The 19,366-nt window shown below is 36.5% G+C and overlaps 1 protein-coding gene across 1 annotated transcript in view; it reads left to right on the top strand.

The window, feature by feature from the left end:
• Window positions 1–3,362: 3,362 nt before the first annotated feature.
• Window positions 3,363–19,366, top strand: part of TMEM184C (transmembrane protein 184C) — a 25,427-nt gene continuing 9,423 nt past the window's right edge. Inside the window, exons 1-4 of the mRNA XM_008564694.1 lie at window positions 3,363–4,070; window positions 10,426–10,556; window positions 10,652–10,688; window positions 11,426–11,631. Of these exons, the coding sequence (XP_008562916.1) occupies window positions 3,852–4,070; window positions 10,426–10,556; window positions 10,652–10,688; window positions 11,426–11,631 (593 nt within the window). The 5' untranslated portion in view covers window positions 3,363–3,851. The remainder of the gene's footprint in view (window positions 4,071–10,425; window positions 10,557–10,651; window positions 10,689–11,425; window positions 11,632–19,366) is intronic.

Below are 19,366 nucleotides of genomic sequence, written 5' to 3'. Positions count from 1 at the left end.
AACCTTTGGATCCAAAACTTACTTAACTCATTGATTGATTAGTACAATCTCAGACTCTAGAGCCAAAAAATTCCTAAAAAAGAAAAACCTGAGGCACATTATCTAGGCTAAAAGTCTGCTATAGGCAAGAAATCACTATAAGAGAGAAAATTCTTTCAGATTAGGTAGAGAATATGTAAATACATAGACAAAATTCATTTTCAGTTATCTATTCACTGCAAGAGATGCATAACAATCAACCCTAAACTCGGTGAAGTAAAACAACAATCATTTTACTTCACTCACATATCCTATTGGTCAAATCAGTCCCAAGTCCACACAGATTTAATGAGAAGGGGCACAGACTCTATCTTCCTACGGGAAAAGCACTGAAGTTATAGCCAGGTTTTAAAAACAGCATGAACATATTTATAGGGAAATAGAGATACAAGCCAAAGGGTTAATAGTGCCCAACTTTCAGGATCCCTCAAAATAAATTTCATTAACCTATTATACGTCAGAATAATCCAAACATATTCTTCAAGAATGGCAAAATTCCATCAACTTTCATGTGATATTGTAACAGACAAAGAGAAACTTCAGATTATGTATATAATTTGAATCAAGACTGACTAACAGCTTGCGTTTGACCCTAGCACCATCTGCCAGTTACAACTGCTTCTTATTTTCCAAATACCATGAAGCTCAGCTACACCCTTAGGCTTAGGCTAAGTCATCTCCAGAGAGAATACAGAGAATACTTAATAGCAAGCAAAGTAAGTAGATTAGGATCATGCCAGCATTATGGCTGCTGACACCAGTAGCTATTCCCTATCAGCGAATACTAGACTTTAGGATTTCATGGGCCAAGAAAATTTTCAGAAATAAAATAAACCAAATGGTGGGCAAATAAAGTTAACAACTTTTTATTCTCCCAAGTAAGAACATTTGAAAAACTACTATCTAGTATTACTATCATGACATTAAAAAACAGGATGGACAATTTCAAAATAAAGCACAATCTTTAAGAGTGAATAAATTTAACTAAATAAAAAACTCACTATATATTTGGGGTTTTTTTTTCTCATTTCTCTGATAATCTGAAAAAACTTCACCACAAATGATCAACAGTTCACAAACTATGGTGTGAAACATTCGTGCATCTAACAGTCTGGTCTCCTCTCTCCCTTGCTTTTTTCTAATAGTTCTTGAATTTCAGCTAGCTCCTAGGAACTCAGTATAAAAGAAAAATCAATAGGAAAATAATTATAATACAACGTGAGTGCTACAGGAGAAGAAAAACCAGGGCAGGTTTCATAAATTAGGTGAAAAAGATTTGCCCATGAGAAAGAATGGGGAAGACTATTATGACAGGCAAAAACATTGTGGCTGAGAGCACAGAGACAATCTGTGCATACTATCTAAGGAAGCCTATACTGTGTACCAAAAAAGTAAATAGTAGTTATACTTGATTGTAGAATAAGGGTTAACTTTCTCTTCTTTATTCTTCCAAACTTTAACAATAAAGCATGTATTAATTCAATAAGTAAATTTTTTTAAAACAAATATTTCGATTTTGTAAGTTAGGAAGAACAAACAAAAGGCCTATTCCCCTTTAAGAAAGCAGTTTGTATTAAAAGAGGTCAGGTTGGTATATCTACACAATGGAATACTACTCAGCTATAAAAACGAATGAAATACTACCATTTGCAACAACATGGATGGACCTTGAGAGAATTATATTAAGTGAAACGAGTCAGGCACAGAAAAAGAAATACCACATGTTCTCACTTATTGGTGGGAGCTAAAAATAAATAAATAAATTCACTCACACACACACAAAAAAAACCGGGGGGTGGTGGGGGGAAGAAGATATAACAACTACAATTTTCTGAAGTTGTTACGACAAGCAAACGGAAAGGACATTGTTGGGTGGGAGGGAGGAGAGGGTGGAGGGAGGGAGGTTTCGGTAATGGGCCATAATAATCAACCACATTGTATATCGACAAAATATAAATTTAAAGGAAAAAAAAAAGAATTCTGAGTTGACAATTTTAGAGGTGTAAAAAAAAAAAAAAAGAGGTCAGGTTGTGAAATGCAGGTGTTAAAGGTTGGAAAGAGGGCTGCAGAAGTCAATTTCCAGACTTGGCTAAGACAGATGACACTGGGAAAGATAATCATAATATTCCCTCTGGGTCTCTGTGAGAATTCTGGGCTGAGTGTACTCAATATTGCCAGCCTTCTTGTCCATATGGTCACTGGGCAGAAATTCAAAGGGTGGCAGGTGCTGACAAGTCAAATTCTTAAATGTATACCCTTTGGAGTCAGAGAGACCAAGGTTAGTATCACAGCACTACCACTTCGGAGCTCAGTGACCTCGGGCAAATTAACCACTTGAAACGTTTCTCACCTGTAAAATAGAAAACTGTCTATCCGGATTTTTGTGCAAAACGATTGATATGATATGGGTAAAGAACTTAGAACGGTGCCTGTCCCCCCGAAAATGACAATTATGATATGACATATTCACATATCCAATTGAGAAGTAGATAGTTGTTCTATTGGTTTATAAAGGCTTTAAGATCTACTTGCCGTTTATTTGCTCTACAGGTGTGTAGCTAAAAGCTTTAAACATATAAAATTCCTTTGTCAGTTGAAATGACCTTTCGAAACTAAAATGAGTGCAAGTTTTTAACACAAGTTCCAAATGCGAAAGGATATTCCGTGTGTGTGGTTGCTTCTAAACTTAAGCTACCTATAGAGCGATCGTTCTGCAGTCTCCAGAAATAACTAGGCGGCCTATCTCTATATTCTAGCAACTGACAGAAAACTAGGCGGACGTTTCCCATTTCTTCGCTGTGCTCTTATCCCAGCTGGTTTCCGTATCCATTCCTAGAGAGAATAACTAGGCGGCCTATCTCTATATTCTAGCAACTGACAGAAAACTAGGCGGACGTTTCCCATTCTTCGCTGTGCTCTTATCCCAGCTGGTTTCCGTATCCATTCCTAGAGAGAACAGGGGATCTTCTGTGCACAAAAAGACCTTTTCTCTTCCAGTTCAACCCTAAAGTAACTGCCCCTTACCCACGCTTTCTTTTAGCTGGAATAACGTCAGCAGAAGGACGTAGTAGTTGTTCTTCAACTGCCCTCAAACAATTCCGAGGCTTCGAGAACCCTTCTCATGGGCCGCTGGACCGCCCGGCGGCGACTCTACCAATCTCCACCCGTCTCTTCTTCCTCTAACCTCGGTACGCCCCGCTACAGCCCCGCCAGCAAATGACCAATCAGAGAGTGTAAAGTGAGCCGGATGGGGCGGCCCCAGCTTGGCGCTGACCACGAATCACCTGCCTCCGACAGCAGGGGCGGAAGCGGAAGATAGCCGTAAGTCCTGGTGTGGCCTTGGGTTCGGCGGCAGTGGGTGTCCCGTGCGAGTGAGTGAGGAAATCCCGGGCCCCTCAGGCGAAGAGACCCCTGCGAGTATCAGAATCAGGCAGAATCAGGAGAAAAGACGCCCGCGAGTGCGGGAGGGAGGAAGTTCCATCCCCAAAGAAAAGAGCGAGCGGGCAGGCAGCTGCGGGGCAGAACCGGAGTGTGCAGGGAGTCTAGAGGCCGGTCCTGGTCGGCGTCGCTCTCCTCGAGGCCATGGTGCACGCGGAGCTCAAGGCGATCGCCAGGTGAGGGCAGCGGCTCCGCCCGGGGGTTCCACCGCGGTAGAACCGGGTAGATGCGGAGTGGAGAAGAAAGGATGCTACCGGCACTGCTCCCCGATACCAACCTTAGCGGCCTCAGTTGCAACAGTAGAAAGCACAGCGCCGGCCGAGGAGGCGGCTCGAGCTGTGGGTAAAGTCGCCCAGTAGCTCTTTCTTCGTGGTATGCGAGTGGACAAAACAGCCAGAGAACGGGGCTCCGCATTACAATCTCTTTCGAGCTCTTTTTCCTTGCTACTCGGAGCTGATTTATGCGAAAACATGCCTTGCACTTGTACCTGGAGGAACTGGAGACAGTGGATTCGACCTTTAGCAGTGGTCATCTACCTGGTGTCCATAGTGGTTGCGGTTCCCCTATGCGTGTGGGAACTACAGAAACTGGAGGTAAGAGCGTCCTGCACCATTGGCCACTACCCTGTCTTCCACCTATCTGAGGTTGGGAAAGAGACACCCCTCCCCCATTTCCACCCTGAGTAACCAGACTTAGTATCCTGAAAACCATCTCATGTAAATAAGCCCAGTCATAAACCTGTCTGGTTTCTTGTTCACGGTTCTTCAGAGCATTGCTACGGGTGAAGGTGCGACTGACTGGGTCGAGAAAGTAGTTAGGGTATACTACTATAGCTGCTTAGAAGAGCAACTGTTTTGCAAATATTCATCAATTCCCAGAAAGTAAGGTAATTTTATTCCGGAAATCTGATCTGTGCACATATTGGACTTAACTAGATCAAATAAACTACCTTGAAAACCATGTATTGAATTGTATCAGCTTTTAACTAGCTTCCTGGATCAAAGGATTCTAGTTGGTTTAATTTTGTTGTTTGTTTTTAACTTTGGAAATTAGCTCTTAACAAAGGTTTTGCAAAAAGTCCCTTGTAAATTTTTTGATGTCATATTCTTATTGTGACATCAGTGAAGTACTACAAGCTGGAAGACCGCAAAATACTCAACTAAGATATATACTTTATAAAAATTGTATAATGAACTTTAAATTCAGAGTTAATAAAAACCAGAAAATACTTTTACTGAGAAACTCCTATTTTACAAGAGCTGTGACAAGACCATGGCTATTTTAGGCCCTTTTGTATTGTGGAAATGATTTTTACATAGTTGAACAAAATGTATTTTAGATACAGTTGTGTTCTCTGTGTTCACCAAATTATTTTTTGTTCACTTTCCTATACCGGGATAGTCTAGTTATTTTTAATGGTAATTTAATATTCTGTTACATTAAATATTTCTCATTTGTTAGATATTAGGTTATTTCCATAATTTGTCTACCAAAATTCAGGTTATGAACATCATAATACAAATAAGTTTTCTTATTTTGAAATATTTCCCTGGAGTGTGATATAGCAACTACTTTCAAGGTTAATAATATGTATACTATCACCCCAGTTTAAGACTTCTTTTAGTTGTTAGTTTCAACCATAGTTTTTAAGCACCACTAGCTTTTAAGAAAAATTATAATCTGCAATCTTCACTGCTAACACTCTGAACCAAGTTCTTAGCATGGACTTTTTTCAACACACTAGCAAGAGTATCCAGTTAAAACATAAGTCACATTATGTGTGTCCTCTTCAGTCACTCCTAGTTTGAGAGTAACTAACATTCCTAACTATGGCCATCAAGATCCAACATGATCTGACACCATTCCCACCTGATCTCTCTCTGACTTTCTCTCTCCTCAAGTCTTAGGGTTCCACCACACAGGCTTTGCTCAGAAATGCCAGACGTGCTCCCTCCTTAGTCTTTGCATTAAAAGTTCCTCCTTCATGGAATGCCCTTCCCCCGTATACTAATCTCATTCCTTTATGTCCTTTAGGTCTTTGTCTGAGTATCATCTGACTACCTTATTTAAAATTGTAAGTTTCCCCTCCCCAACTCTTCATATTCCCTTCCTTACTTTATTTTTTTTTCATAGGACTTATCACCATCTACCACAATATATGTATTACTTAATTTTCTCTCCCCCTCCTTCTGCCCAAATGACTGATACTTGAATAAATTGAGTCCCAGAGATGAATCAGGCTTTGAACACTATATGGTGAGAGATATAAACATGGCAGTTACTTTCATGGAACGTAGTGGTGGAGACAAACACAACCAACAAAAAACAAATCAATAAAATTGTATAAAATGTTTTGAAGAAAACTAAAAAAGGTCTGAGAAGTTGACAGGCGAGACAGTCTTATTGCACAACTTTAAAAGTACAACCAACAAAAAACAAATCAATAAAATTGTATAAAATGTTTTGAAGAAAACTAAAAAAGGCCTGAGAAGTTGACAGGCGAGACAGTCTTATTGCACAACTTTAAAAGAACATTTTACCAACTATGGAAAATTAAGTGGAAGTGAAGGAAAGTTAGAAAGCTCTTTATGATCGTTTAAAGGTAGTGGGTGCCTAGGCTACAATGATTCATGGCCCAGATCAGCACAGCAGAGGAGAAGATAGAAAACTGAGTTTTAAGTATCCTTGTGAGTAAACAAACAGGACTTGGCAGTGAATTGTATTGGAGAGGAGAGGTGGTGAGAGAAAGGGAGAAATTAAAGATGATTCTAAGGTTTCTGTGCCAGTTACTGAGATGGAAAATTGAGGGTTAAGGACAGGTTTAAGAGAAACTGAGTTCTGTTTTGGACATTTAGTTTAATGAGAGACATTCAAATGTGCGTGTCAAATATGCAATAGGATATGCAAGTCTAGAGTTCAGAAAGGTCTGAGCTGCAGATATAAATGTGGGAGTTTATCTTAGTCTGCTCAAGCTGCCGTAAGAAAATACCATAGACTGAGTGGCTTAAACAGCAGAAATTTATTTTCTCACGGTTCTTAAAACTGAAGTCCAAGATCAAAGTGCCATCAGGGTTGATGTCTTGTGAGGGACCTCCATTGGGTTGCAGATGGCCATCTTCTCGCTGTGTCCTCACATGGAGAGAGAGCTCTCTGGTGTCTCTTCATCTTCTTATAAGGGCACCAGTCCTATCGTATTAGGGCCCCTCCCTATGACCTCATTTAACCTTAATTACCAGCAAATACAGTCACATTAGGGGTTAGAGTTTCAACATAGGAATTTGGAGGGGGACACAATTCAGTCCGTAGTAGAGTTGTCATGGATGAACATGGATGGGTATTTAAAGCCATGAGGATGGATGTGATTATAAAGAGGAAGAAGTCATAAGTATCCTCATTTTATAGACAGGAAAACCAAGGCAGAGAAATAATGTGGCTGAAGTTGCATTGTGCTAAGAGTGTTGTATACAGTATCCTGACACTCTCTTCATCATTTTTCACTAAATGAGCTTATGTATCTAAAATCCTTAACACTGTGCTAGCTCATATGAGGTGCTCAATAAGCTCTAATTACCACTGTTTTTAAAATGTCGTCATTATTGTATTGGAGCAGCAGTAATTATTTTTCTTACACAATAAATAGCAGTTTAGATGGGATTAGGCTGTCAATTGAACATCTAAGGCAAAATTACATGTATCTACTTGAGCACTAGATGTACTCTGATTTATGTTTAGGGACATTTTGTTTGAAAAAATACATGTCCTTGAAATGCTAGAATCACAATGCTTACATTGTGAGAAGTCAATGGGAACTGAGACTAAAAAACAGGAGGTTCATATAGCTCATCCTGTGCCCGTGGTGGGGCACGTACTGATTTATTGGAATGGAAGGATGACCATGTGCAATATTTCAGCTGTTTAGCTCACTCTTTTACTTGGCTGAGCAGTAGAATTGAAGTCAAGTAAGTGAAATGCCCACAGGATGGCACACTGCTCTGTAGTCTTTTTCCCTTGCCCCACTCATCCTTACGCCTGAGTAGCTGCTGCCTGTCAGTTTTGCTGTCTTCCCCTCAGGAGCATTGGGCCCAGAAGGTACTCTCTCCTGTTCGTTTCTACTCTCCTCCACTTGGAAGCATTTGGCTGACAGAGAGTTAACTTATTCCCTGATGCTTGTCTTTAATGGTTTTTTCTTTCCTTTCTTCTTTCCTCAAGTTACCTTAGAAAAAAAATCTATTTATCTTCTCATTTTGTGAACAACAACAACAAAAAAAACTCATGGCTGATATGTTTAAAAATAGTGTTAATGATATCTTTATATTAATGTGTCTCATATTTGAATACATTACTTAGAGATAAATATAAATTAAATTAAAATGTGATAATAATTTCTACAGATACCTAGTGTTGACTTGTTCTATTACAATATTTAAGTATGTACACAAATAGGTTAAATTTCTTATGCATATAGCTTATTAAATCAAAAATCAAAACAATTATAAAACCAATAATTCAAATTAATAACACTAATGTGGGCAGATGATGTTTTTCTGAAACTAAATTATCACTTGTAAAATAAAAATCAACTAGTTAGTATCAACTAACTCTGTGGTACAGGATTTTTTGAATTTGGCATGACTATACCAAATATATACCATGGTATATATACCATGGTAATGACTCAATTCTCTAGTCACTTGTTTTATGATAGTTTTAAAAAGAACTTTCTTCTTTACACTGTGAGGATGCTTGACCTTCCTTAGTCAGAAGCACATTATTCTTAAGTCTACCACCAAGTTCTACTTTGTGGCACCAAGGCAATCATAAAAACAAATGTGGACATTAAAATTACATGGCAACAGGCCGGCCCGGTGACGCACTGCTACAGTGCGCCGCTTGGGAAGTGCGGCGGCGCTCCGAGGGTTCGGATCCCACATACAGACCGGTTCCCGCTCACTGGCTGAGCGAGGTGCAGGGGGCAACACGGAGGGTTGCGATCCCGTTGCCGGTCCCGGGCTGGTACGGGTGCGACACTGAGGGTTGCGATCCGTTGCCGGTCATGAAAAAAGACAAAAAGGAAAAAAAAAAAAATTACATGGCAAATAATATTCTTAATGATCATCTTATAATAGAGAAGATCTAGAATAGGCTTATTATTTTCTTAGATCATCATTTAAATGAATATTCAATTTTAAATGAAATTGAACAAAGCAAAAAGTCCTGTAATGAGTACTGAGACATTCCTTTTAGAGTCTTCACCTCCACATACTGTTGGCCTTCTGTATGTGTGTGTTCTGTATCCATGGATTCAACCAACCTCAGATCAACAATATTCAGGGGGAAAAAAAATTCCACAAAGTTCCACAAGAAAAACTTGAATTTGCCATGTGCCACACTACATTGAATCCATGTGAATGAAGTGATATGTAGGCATTGTATTAGGTAGTGTAAGTAATCTAGAGATGATTTAAAGTATACAGGAGGATGTGCATAGGTTATATGCAAGTGCTATGCCATATCGTATAAGGGACTTGAGTGTCTGCAGAGGTGCAGCCATATTTGGCTTTCCTTCATTGCTTTGATCAATCCCTAGCATTCAGCAAGACTTCTGTGTTTTGCTTTTCAAGTCTTCCATACATTTTAATGTAGAAATTCATTGTTGTAAAAATACATTTGTTCTCCATACTTTTGTTTTCTACCCCTTTAATCTTCGGCTCCTAGTTGGGGAAAGAAATCTTGTTCAAAACAGTGAAACTAGAAGTTGTGGATTTCATTTCTATTTTAATTGTTAACTGCTCAAACCTTTAAGTACCAAAAATAAATGCCCACTTTAAAAAAGAAAAAAAAGGATTTACAGTCTTTAAGGCAGGATTGTTAGTCATATAAAATTCATTCCTAGCCCAAATAGAACATTAGAAAAAAAAGGATTTACAGTCTTTAAGGCAGGATTGTTAGTCATATAAAATTCATTCCTAGGGCCCAATTCATTCCTAGCCCAAATAGAACATTCCCCCCCCCAAATAGAACAGAGGTTCAAAGACTGTTATTTTTACCAAAAAGTGAGTGGATCACTTCAACTCTACTTTAGGAGGAGACGATCAACAGTACTGTTTATTTTTAGAATTGAGCTTTTAAAAGATAAAATATTGATCAGATACTGACCGTAAAAAGAAATTAGAGAGTTTTAAAATGATAATATCTTGAGTCAGTATTGTTGTATATAAGTGAGGTAGTATATATAAACAATTTATTTGAACAGTAGTATGGCAATACTTATAAATTGGGAGGGTTAAAAGAGATAATGCATGTAAAGAATTTAGCAGCATATCAGGCAAATAGCACTCAATAAATGTTGCTTGTTTTTATACATCAAGATTTATCTACTTAGGGCCGGCCTGTGGCTCATTCGGGAGAGTGTGGTGCTGACAACACCAAGTCAAGGGTTAAGATCCCCTTACTGGTCACCTTTAAAAAAAAAAAAAAAAGATTTATCTACTTAAATGTTTAACAATAAAATCTGAAGAAAATATAGGTAGATTTTTAACTTTCTAGGCATAAAAACAAAGGAATAAACCATAAAGATTTTTCATTTGACTTGCAGAAATTTTTAAGACTTCTGTACATCCCCAAACACAATTACCAAATATAAAAGGCAAATAACAAGCTGGGGGGAAATGATATCATGTTAATATTCCTCAGTATAAAAAGCTGTTACCAAAGCCTCCATGAAGAAAAATGTTGAACTATATGAGGAAAACTATGTCCTTTCCCCCCACAAAAACAGAAAAAAAATCTGTTTATTTTTAAGAAAAAATAAAAATATCCACTCATCATTTGGAAAATATTGAGCCTAATTAGTAATCAAATAAATGAAAATTTAAGAAATAAAAATATTTTATCAAGCTCTTTAGTTTTAATATCAATATATTATAACATGTTCTTTTGTTTCTTAAGGTTGGAATACACACCAAGGCTTGGTTTATTGCCGGAATCTTTTTGCTGTTGACTGTACCTGTATCACTGTGGGTCATATTGCAACACTTAGTGCATTATACACAACCCGAACTACAAAAACCTATAATAAGGTAAATCTTATATTTTGATTCTGACAGTGTTGTATTGACTTATTTCATAAATAAGATGCAAAATGTTTTTAATTTATGTTTTGCTTTCCAAATAGGATTCTTTGGATGGTACCCATATACAGTTTAGATAGTGTAAGTATGTTTCATTTTATCTCATTAAGTAAAAACTGATTTGGTGATACTAACTTTACTTACAGAGTCCTTAAGGTAATGATGGTATCTTATTGACAATAAGGAGTTAGATTCATAAGAAAAGTGAAAAGGTTCACTTGCTTTTAATGTCGATTTAAAATATAGTAGAAAATAGAAAATGTGGATATTTTAAGTTTTTAAAAATGTATAGCTTTTTTTGTTTAATCTTTTAAACTTTCAGATTAGGAGCTCTTAGTCCTTTAAAGAATGTAATACTTTAAATTTCATTATCACCCTTTTTATTTATTAAGTCTTTTATTTGGACCAAGAAATAAAAAAACTTCCCCATTGAATGCACACACAATTGTTATAGACAACTGCTCTAATTTGATTAAATATAAAGGAAATGTGTTTAGCAGCATTTTGTATTATCATAAGAAAAAAATTCAGATTATATTTGAGAACTCAAGTACTTAATTTAGCTTCCCTCTTCATATTCATTGTTTACTCCCACTTATCTTTTTGTTTACCAATATCTAAGATGTTTATTGCTTTTAAAAATTAATTTCACAGATCATCTGGTAGCCCTCATAATGATAAATTTTAGAGAGTTTGATGTAAGTATGTGGCAAGACAACTCAAGTTTAAAAATTAGCTTACTGTGAGTACCATGAATTGAAGAGGTAATTCATTTGATCTTAGCTGCAACTATTTTTAACATCTGTGCTTTTTCATAGTGGGTGGCTTTGAAATATCCCAGGATTGCAATATATGTGGATACCTGCAGAGAATGCTATGAAGCTTATGTCATTTACAGCTTTATGGGATTCCTTACCAATTATCTAACTAACCGGTATCCAAATCTGGTATTAATCCTTGAAGCCAAAGATCAGCAGAAACATTTCCCTCCATTATGTTGCTGTCCGCCATGGCCTATGGGAGAGTAAGTATGTTTGGCTGTAATATTTTTATGTTTTGGTTTCATTTAAGCAGAGTTTATAAGTATGAGTCAGCTCACTGCAGGGTAGTATGTTAAGTACTATGAGCAGAGTCCCTATCCTGAGGTAGTGCATATAGTCGTTTGAAAGCTAACCGACCACATTTTTATAATCCACATACATGTTAATACTTTTTACATTATTCATCTCGAGTAGAAAAATGAAAGTATTGCAGGAAGAAACCTTAGAAGTCATTTAATCAACATCTTTTTACAAGTGACTTTTTAAAATAAGCTGCTAATGTATTCTCTGGACAAGTGTGTATTGAGCATCTAGAATATACCAGTTTGTAGATATACCATAGTACATAAAACAAGACATAGACTTTATGGAACATACAGTTTGGTTACAAACGCAAATGTGTAGTTACTTATTTCAGGAAATGCAATAAAGGAAAAAGAAAAGGAGTCTCTGGACAAGTGTGTATTGAGCATCTAGAATATACCAGTTTGTAGATATACCATAGTACAAAAAACAAGACATAGACTTTATGGAACATACAGTTTGGTTACAGACGCAAATGTGTAGTTACTTATTTCAGGAAATGCAATAAAGGAAAAAGAAAAGGAAACCATAGGAGAGGACTGTAAGGAAAAACTAACGTAGGTTAGGGATTGAGGGAAAGATATTGTGCTCAACTCTGAACACAAAAAGGACAAATGAGGATTAATAGCTAACGAGCAGAGTGAGGGGTCAATGGGTACACAATTACTAAAAGGAGACCCAAGGGTAGGCGGATTCTCACTAAACTGACCAAACAGGATTCTTGCTGAAGGCAAGCCGGGGGCTTACACATCAAGGGTGGGGGTTGAGGAACATGATCAGATGTCAAGGGTGATGAAATACCAAGGGGTTTGGGGAATGACTCAGCAGGATTCTTTGCTTAGACTGACTTAGGCCAAGAACAGAGCCTAAGGATGAGGCCTAGTCAAAAAGAAGGCTCAGAGGAGCCTAAAGTTAGGTCAGTGAGCAAGAGTCTTTGATAAATGAGAAGCCATTATAGGATGTTATGCAGAGAACTGGTGTCCAGATTTCAAAGATGACTGTATTCTGTGTAGACTGAGTTGGAAGGGGGCAATAGCCTAGGCTGGGATAGATAAGAGATTGCAGTGTGGTGTCCAGATTTCAAAGATGACTGTATTCTGTGTAGACTGAGTTGGAAGGGGGCAATAGCGTAGGCTGGGATAGATAAGAGATTACAGCAAGGCTGGGATAGATAAGAGATTGCAGTGGTCCAGCATATGATGGCAATGGTGATGATGGTGGTGGTGGCTTAGTTTTGATCAGGACTCTTATGTTAATGTAGAGATGAGGCCCTAGCTACCTCTTCGTGGTCAACTAAGACCCCAAACCTTTTTGAAATGATAATAATGGTCAAAATTCTCATATTCTGTGCTTGTGCGATTGATTTGTTCTGAACTACACAAGTACATTTATTCTTGTTAAATCTCTTTGTGTTGGTTTCTTTTTTTCCTGAGACTTTTGAATTCTGACAACTGCTGATTGGGTAATGTGACTAATATTCAGTCAGCAATGCATCCATAAATATAACTCAGGTTTTCTTGCCTTTGAAAGACATGAAATGTATACCAAAGTCATGTAGTGTGGGGGTGTGGTTTTAGTAACAAAACTTTTATTCTGTTGTATAAGGGTACTTCAAAAAGTTTGTGGAGGGCTGGCCAATTAGCTAAGTTGGTTAGAGCATGGTGTTATAACACCAAAGTCAAGGGTTCGGATCCCCGGACTGGCCAGTTGGGGGACGTGGAAAAATAGAATTGAAAGATAATACAAATCTTTCCAGGAACTTTTTGAAGTGCCCTCATGTATACTGTAAGTACATTTTAGGTCATTAGTCTCCCTCGGATAGATAACTGGTGTTATACATCTGATAATCAGGCTGTTGCTGTTTAGGGTAATTCAGTATAATGTTTTAGTTTTAAAATGCAAATGCCATGGCAAGTTTGCAGTTGGTACATGATAAAAACTAAGCCGTTTTTTTATACTGATTTCTGCAACCTAAGTAGTGAGCACAGTCAATTTTCTCTTAATGAACCTTCAATTTTGTGTAGGTAATTCATGAGGAGAGAGGAAACACTTTACTAAGTGATTCAGTATATTTATACCTCTTATAACTGGTACAGATGTTTTCATGAAACAGTACTAACCCTTATTACTTATTATTCCTTCCTCCCTCTTGGTTTTAAAATTTGGATTTCAGCCCACTATTGAATTTGACACAGTTTTAAAAATACTGCTCTAGGTATATTCCTTAGCATGAACACGCTAGGTCCTTTAGGTTTTGTTGAACTTTGCAGATTAGTGGCAAACTATTTTCTAAGTGTACCAAATTACTTTCCCACCAACATTATAAAGTAGTTCTGTTGAACCACATTCTCACCTACATTTGGAATTACCCAGACTTCTTTATGTTTGCCTCTCAAGAGTGTAGAAGGTGATATATCACTGTGGTCTTAATTTGTATTTCCCTGATTAGTAATGCAGTTGAGCATCTTTTCATGTTTATTAGACACTTGTGTTTCCTTTTCTGGGGCATGCTTGTTTGTGTTTCTTATTGTTTTTCTAATGGGTTATGTCTCTGTCTTGTGGAGTTATAGGGGATCTTTAAACATGTGGATACTAATTCTTTCTTTGACATGTGTTAATATTATCTCCAGTTTTGGCATGCTTTGTCACTTTCATTGTCTCTTTTAATAAGCATTTTGTCTTTTGAATTTTAATATAGTTTATAATTTATCAATCTTATTTTGCAGTTAATACTTCTTGGGTCTTATTCAAAAAATTCTTCCCAAACCCAGAATTATAAAAATATTCTCCTATGCTTTTCTTCTAAACATTTCAAAATTTTGCCATTAAGACTTAGCACTTAATCCCTCTGGAACTGATTTTGTGGTTGTATGTTGTGTGAGGTAGGAACGCAATTTCATTTTATTACATTGCATAACTGTCCATAACACCATTCTCTCCCTTCTCCCTCACTGATCTGTACTGGCACCTCTGTCATATATCAACTTTCCATATTGTATGTGCCTGTTGTGGGATTTTTGTTTTGCTTTATTTTATTGGTTAACTTTTCTCTCCCTAGACAATTACATATGTTAACTATTATAGCCTAATTAATAAGGCTTAAAATGAAGGTCAAGGTCCCCAACCCTATTATCTTGGCTATTCTTGCCTCTTTTCTCTTACATATGTATTTTAGAATCAGCTTGTCAAGCTGCTTGAAAAACCCCTTGAAGGTCAAGGTCCCCAACCCTATTATCTTGGCTATTCTTGCCTCTTTTCTCTTACATATGCATTTTAGAATCAGCTTGTCAAGCTGCTTGAAAAAACCCCGTTAGGATTGAATTCAGTCCTTAGTTTATTGACATCTTAAAGATTTTTGAATCTTTTCTTATGCATGAATATAGTCTAGCTTTCCATGTCTTTAGCTTTTCATTTATACGTTTCAGTAAAGTATAATTTTCTCATAAAGATCTTGTACATCTTTTGTTGACTCTATATCATATTTTATTGCTATTATAAGTGGCATATTTTTAAAAAACTAACTTAACTGCTGCCCATGTGTAAAAAGGCAATTTGGTTTTTGCATATTGATCTTATGTACAAAAAAAACTTGTTGAATTTTCTTAGTCTGTAGATATTTTTAAGTACTCTGTGTAGTCATCTGCAAATGAAGGATCTGTTTCCTTTCTAGTCTTTATAACATTCATTTCTTTTTCTTCTCACTGTTGGTTAGTATCTCTACACACTCTTCTCTGATTTCTGATTTTAAAGGGAATTCTTGTAAAATTTCACAATATAATTTGATGTTTCTGCAGGTGTTTTGTAGGTATCTTTTATAAGGTTGAATAAGTTTCTTTTTCCACTAGTTAAGAGTTTTTAAATTATGAATGTGTTGTTTCATCAAATGCTTTTTCTTTACCTATTGAGATGATCATGGTTTTTCTTCTTTCATCTATTAATGTAGTGAATTAGATTAATGGCTTTTCTAATGTTAAAACCCCCTTGAATTTTTAGGATAAATTCAAATTAGTTATAATATATCATCTTCTTTTATACTTCACAAGATTTGGTTTGCTGATATTTTGTTTAGGATTTTTTTATCTATGTTCATGAGTACGATTAAACTATAATTTTTCTCTCTTATACTGTCCCTGTCCAGTGTTCATATCCATGTTACACTGCTGACCCAGAATTATTGCCTTTTATTTGTATGTCAAGGGGGGGATTGTATATTGTACCTTGGAGGATTGAACGGCCTTTTCTTTGTGAGAGGACAATTATAGAACTATTTAGGAAATCATTTTTAGAAAATTATAGTTTTTAGGAATTAGGCAGAATAAAGTTTTTAAATTGGTATGCGTTAGTTTATATCATCGTAATCTCTTTTACATCTGTTGTTATAACCCTCTTCCATTTCTAATGTTAACTGTATCATTGTTTTTTTCCTTAATGAGTCTTGCCAGAAGTTTGCTTATTTTTACTAGTTTTTTCAAGAACTGATTTTGGTCTTGTTGATTCTCTTTATAGTGTGCTTGTTTTCAATTTTATTAATATCTGCTCTCATTTTATTTCCTTTCTTCCATTTCCTTTGGTTTACTATGCTCTTTTCCTAATGTGTTAGATTCTTAGCTCATTAATTCACAACTTTCAGTTGGTTAGAGTGCAGCCTTATAACCCCAACGTCACAGGTTCGGATCCCTGTACCAGCCAGTCACACACAAAAAAAAAATTACAGCCTTTTTCTTTTTTAATACTGCATTTAAGACTGCAGATTTCCCGCCAAGTAATACATTCACTGAATCACATGGTTTTGATATTTAGTTTTTTCATTATCATCCAGTTTAAGGTGTTTTAATTTCTATTGATATTTCTTCTTTACCCGAGTTAATTTGGAGTATTTTTAAATTTCCAAACATGGGGATTTTGTTTTGTTTGGGGTTTCCATCTTGTTTGCATTGCAATCAGAAAATGTACTGAGACAGTCCTTGGAATTGTTTAAGATTTGTTTCATGGCCTCTGGTTCATTATCAGTTCTTTAAAGGTTACCTATGTGCGTGAAGAGAATGTGTATGCTATATTAGTGGGTGGGTGTGTTATATTTATGTCCATGAGGTCAATTTTATTGTTATTCAATTTTTCTGTATTTCTGTTGATTTTGGCTACATGTTCTATCAGTTACTGAAAGAGATATTTAGATTCTACCTCTGATAATGGCTTTGTCAATTTCTTCCTGTACTTTTATCAGTTTTTGCATTATGTATTTTGGTGCTGTTTTATTAAGTGCATACATGTTTAAGGTTGTTACTTTTCCTCATAAATTTAACTTCTAACATTATATCATGACTCTTAATATTCCAAACAGTCTTTTTTGTCTTAACGTCATTCTGTCTGGCATAAACAGGTATCCCAACTTTCCTTTGTTTAGTATTTCCCTGGCATATCTTTCTCCACTTTTTATTTTCATCCTTCCATGTCCTAATGTTTTAGGTATATTGTTTTTTGGAGTTTTTAATTCTAATCTGATAATTCCATTGCTTGAAAAAGTCAGGCAATTTACATTTTTGTGATTATTGATAGGTTCATTTATAATTACTTGCTGTCTTTTTGTTTTCCATTTTTTTACTTTTTCTTCTTATTGATTACATGCTCTCTTTTTAATAAACCTTTTATTTTCAAATAATTTTAAATTTATAGAAAAGTACAAAGATAAAACAGAGATTTCCCATATAGCCTTCACCTTGCTTCCCCTAATATTAACATCTTATGTATTTATGGTATATTTGTTGATGAGGGTACTTCAGAAAGTTCATGGAAAGATTCATATTATGTTTCAATTCTATTTTTCCACGAACTTTTTGAAGTACCTTCATATTAGGTTCTCTAGAGAGGCAGAACCAATAGAATAGTTATAGATGGAAACATAAATATAGATACAGATATGAGAGGGGATTTATTAGGGGAATTGGCTCACGTGATTGTGGAGGCTGAGAAGTCCCACAACATATCATCTGTAAGCTGGAGACACTGGTAGCATGACTCAGTCCAAGTCCAGAAGCCTGAGAACTAGGGAGACTGCTGTTGTAAGTCCCAGAATCCAAAGGCCAGAGAGCCTGGAGTTCTTATGTCCAAGGGCAGGAGAAGAAGGGTGTCCAGGAGAGAGAGAGAGAGAATTTGCCTTTCCTCTGCTTTTTTTTTTCTATTGAGAGAGAGCGAGAGAGAATTTGCTTTTCCTCTGCTTTTTTTTTTCTAGAGAGAGAGAGAATTTGCCTTTCCTCTGCTTTTTTTTTTTCCTAGAGAGAGAGAGAGAGAGAGAGAGAGAGAGAGAATTTGTCTTTCCTCTTTTTTTTTCTATCAAGGCCCCAAGCCAATTCGATCATGCTGCCCATATTGAGGACAGATTTTCCCCCCTCAGTCTAATTTGCCTTTCCTCTTTTTTTTTCTATCAAGGCCCCAAGCCAATTCGATCATGCTGCCCATATTGAGGACAGATTTTCCCCCCTCAGTCTACCTACTCACACATCAATCTCTAGAAACACCCTCACAGACAAAGAAATACTGCTTTACCAACTCTGCGTATTCCTTAACCCAGTCAATTTGACACCTAAAATTAACCGTCACATTTGTCAAAACTAAGAAATCAATATTGGTACAAAACTACCAACTACAGACTGTTCAGATTTTCCAAGTTTTTCCACCCATGTCCTTTTTTGATCCAGGATTGAATCCAGGGATCCACTTTGCATTTATCCTCTTTTTAAAAAAAAGTTTTTTTCACTTAATACTTTGAGAAGGTATAAGAAGTTTGGGAAGGTCCTTCTAATTATTTAACAAAGATTTTAATAATTAAAAAATTTTTCTGACACTGGAGGAATACAGTGTTAACAGACAAATCTGTTTTATACCATCTACAATTAATAAATGTTAATCTATTATAGGCCACAATTCTTTATTTGCAATTATAGAATATTAAAAACCTTGAAAACTAAAAGCTTTTTCATAGCTCACTTAGTAGCAAATCTTGATCTATTTATAATCTTTTGACTATTTGTAATTTTAATGGGACTATTTTATCTGTTATGGAATATGTACTTTTTTTTTTTTTCCTCCTTTTTGTCTCTTTTTTACTGACCGGTAACGGGATCGCAACCCTCGGTGTTGCGCCCGCACCACGCTCAGCCAGTGAGCGGGAACCGGTCTCCACATGGGATCCGAACCCTCGGTGGGAGTGCCACCGCACTCCCAAGCGGCACACTCTCCAGTGTGCCACCGGGCCAGCCTGGAATATGTACTTTTTAATGCAGCTATTATCTTTGTGTTTGATTATAGATGCTACTCCGGATCCCATTGGTAGTTGATCACATTCTTTTGTTGTTATTTTTCTTATTCTGGTTTTTTTTTTTTTTTTTTTTTTTTTTCACTACTGGTTTGGAAGCTATATTTTCTATTTCTAATCTTTTTACCATATCAACATGAGTCTAAGTTTTACCATGACTACTTAAAATCTGACTTTAAATATTAGACATCATTTTTTGAGATTTGTTTTGTTTTAAATAAGTATTTTGTAGATTTAACTACAAGATTAACAGACTGCTGGGGCCGGCCCGGTGGCGCACTGCGATAGTGCGCCGCTTGGGAAGTGCGGTGGCGCTCCCGCCG

The sequence above is a fragment of the Galeopterus variegatus genome, unplaced genomic scaffold, assembly GCF_000696425.1.
Source record: "Galeopterus variegatus unplaced genomic scaffold, G_variegatus-3.0.2 Scaffold190, whole genome shotgun sequence".
In the NCBI taxonomy this organism is placed as follows: Eukaryota; Metazoa; Chordata; class Mammalia; order Dermoptera; family Cynocephalidae; genus Galeopterus; species Galeopterus variegatus.
Note: the sequence above shows the minus strand (reverse complement) of the source record. Positions and strands in the feature narration are given on the sequence as shown.